The sequence below is a fragment of the Phragmites australis genome, chromosome 6 (assembly GCF_958298935.1).
Source record: "Phragmites australis chromosome 6, lpPhrAust1.1, whole genome shotgun sequence".
Taxonomy (NCBI): Eukaryota; Viridiplantae; Streptophyta; class Magnoliopsida; order Poales; family Poaceae; genus Phragmites; species Phragmites australis.
The window spans coordinates 37,277,770-37,279,832 of NC_084926.1; the positions used below are offsets into that span (position 1 = coordinate 37,277,770).

A 2,063-nucleotide genomic window follows, 5' to 3' on the forward strand; every position below is an offset into this window, starting at 1 on the left:
CACGTGCTGCTGAACTAATATGTCACCGCCACACTAGTCCTACGTACGTAGGATTCACATAAGGTTTTCACGTAGGAGTAGACCCGCGCGCTCAACGGTATCGCCACTCTTCGGCATTCAGAATGTACACACGCACAGTTTTCAGTTAATTAAAGTGGAAGGACGAACGTGCAAAACACAGTCACAGACCGGATTACATGCTAAAACACACGATACCAGACGGCAACTCCCCCCCCCCCCCCCCCCCCGCGTCCCACAAGACGCGCAGGAGAAAGTCACTCAAAATACCACCTTGGTGGTTCATGCACTACTACGGCGACGACCACATGCATGCACAGAGCCACACGCGCACGAACTCAGGCACAAAATACGCCAACAGTCCCATGCAGACGCAACTCAACACGCCCGATTGTGTTCATAGTGCCGATCAACGGCAACAGTTATTTTATGTTGACACTGCTGCACTTGACCCTGATTTGGCCTTGAACTCCGGTGAGCGGGCTGATTTCCGACATCTTCTTCATCGCGTTGGCGAAGTCGGTGCGGAAGAGGGTCGGGTCGGAGCTGTAATCTCGCACGAGCTGATCCTGCGAGCCGCCGTTGAAGAGCTCCTGGTCCGAGTGCAGCAGGCCGCGCCTGACCACCAGGTTCCCGTAGTACTTGTTGTCAAAGACAAGCTGCGTCTGCTCATCCAGCGGGGCCAGGTTGCTGTCGCCGATGCCGGGCATGGCCGGGCAGTTGGCCTTACGCAGGGTGGCGAACGTCGAATTGATGTTGGCGTCGTTGTAGATGCGGCCGCGGAAGTTCTGGCACTGCGAGAATCCGATGGTGTGCGCGCCGGAGAGCGCCGTCAGGTCGCGCGGGCTCAGGCCCTTGTTGCCGAATGCCGTGATGAGCGTGCTGAGGTCGGAGTCTGGCGACGGGAGGTCGCTGTTCGCCTTGTCCGGGCTCCCGTTCATCGAGTCGCGCCGGCCGAGCAGCACCGTCCAGCTTGGTCCACCGAGCTACAGCGATCGCAATGCATATGTCTTGGGTTCAGCAGGTACGTTAACTACGTGCTTAACAACTACACGTTTTATATGCAGGGTAGCGTGTCTATATATGCATGTGTACGTACAGCGACGACGGCCTCCCGCGCGGTGACGGCGAGGATGTCAGCGCAGGAGACGACGCGGGAGCAGCTGGCCTCGACGGCCGTCTTGATGTCATCGATGACCTTGAAGCCGCGCAGGGAGTTCTTGTTCGGGCCGGCGTCCTTCTCGCTGACGATGCCCCGTTGCTTGTCGTTGTCCAGAAGAACCGACGCGTCGCAGCCCTGCAAAACAAATGCCGCCGTGACACAGAATTTGAAGTTAATTTGAACTATCATATCTGAGGTAGAAGGCCCATAAGAGATGGGAGAAAGGAGGAAAGAAAGGGGGTTGGTACCTGAACGAAACAGTCGTGGAAGAAAAGCCGGAGGAGGGAGGCGCCCATCCGGCGGTCGGTGGGGAGTACACGACTCAACTCGTTGCGCACGATGCCCTTCAAATCCAATGATGGGCAGGTTTTGGCGTAGAAGTCCTCCTTGAGCTGCCCGTGGGTGGCAGAGAAGAACAGGAAAAGCGCAAGAAGAAAGCAATGGCCAGCTATTGACGAAGCCATGGCGAGCTGGCTCACAATTGCAAGTCTTTTCTAGATTGCTAGGCAACTGCCTTCCTTGTTGCTGGCACGAGCTCAGGTGTCTGCGTAGTGCCTCTATTTATAGCGCTCTGGCGCTGCACTCATGCAAATGGGCACCTTTCGACTTCGCCTCTCTCCCATGTGGCCATGTATTTGGAGAATCTGGATGAAGTCATACGATGATGTTGAGACTCCTTGCTGTTATGTGATTCTGTCCTCAATTCCGGCATTATCCGTTAATTGTTGCGTAAGGTACAACTACAAAGTAGTTTGCCAACTTATCTGATTATAGGCTGCCCAAAATTATTTGCAGCTGAAAATCTTCTATTTATCATCCGATTTTGCTCGCCGTTGCATTGGATGCCCTGATTTCTCGAAGTGTGATGTATATGCACGGTTCA

At 54.7% G+C, this 2,063-nt stretch overlaps 1 protein-coding gene across 1 annotated transcript; it reads right to left on the reverse strand.

Annotated features, from left to right (window-relative positions):
• Positions 1-310: 310 nt before the first annotated feature.
• On the reverse strand, positions 311-1,695 carry LOC133920631 (peroxidase P7-like). Its single transcript, XM_062365234.1, has 3 exons — positions 1,429-1,695; positions 1,118-1,315; positions 311-1,004 (listed from the first exon to the last, which is right to left on the reverse strand). The coding sequence occupies exons 1-3, from the start codon at positions 1,642-1,644 to the stop codon at positions 441-443; spliced, it is 978 nt and encodes a 325-aa protein (XP_062221218.1). The 5' UTR covers positions 1,645-1,695; the 3' UTR covers positions 311-440.
• Between the last annotated feature and the right edge of the window lie 368 nt (positions 1,696-2,063).

Excerpts from the sequence above, each read along its gene's own strand:
- LOC133920631 (XM_062365234.1), bottom strand. The coding sequence starts at position 1,644 with ATGGCTTCGTCAATAGCTGGCCATTGCTTTCTTCTTGCGCTTTTCCTG. Across the intron at positions 1,316-1,428 it reads TCCACGACTGTTTCGTTCAG|GGCTGCGACGCGTCGGTTCT; the intron begins GTACCAACCCCC and ends TTTGTTTTGCAG. Across the intron at positions 1,005-1,117 it reads CGCGGGAGGCCGTCGTCGCT|CTCGGTGGACCAAGCTGGAC; the intron begins GTACGTACACAT and ends CGATCGCTGTAG.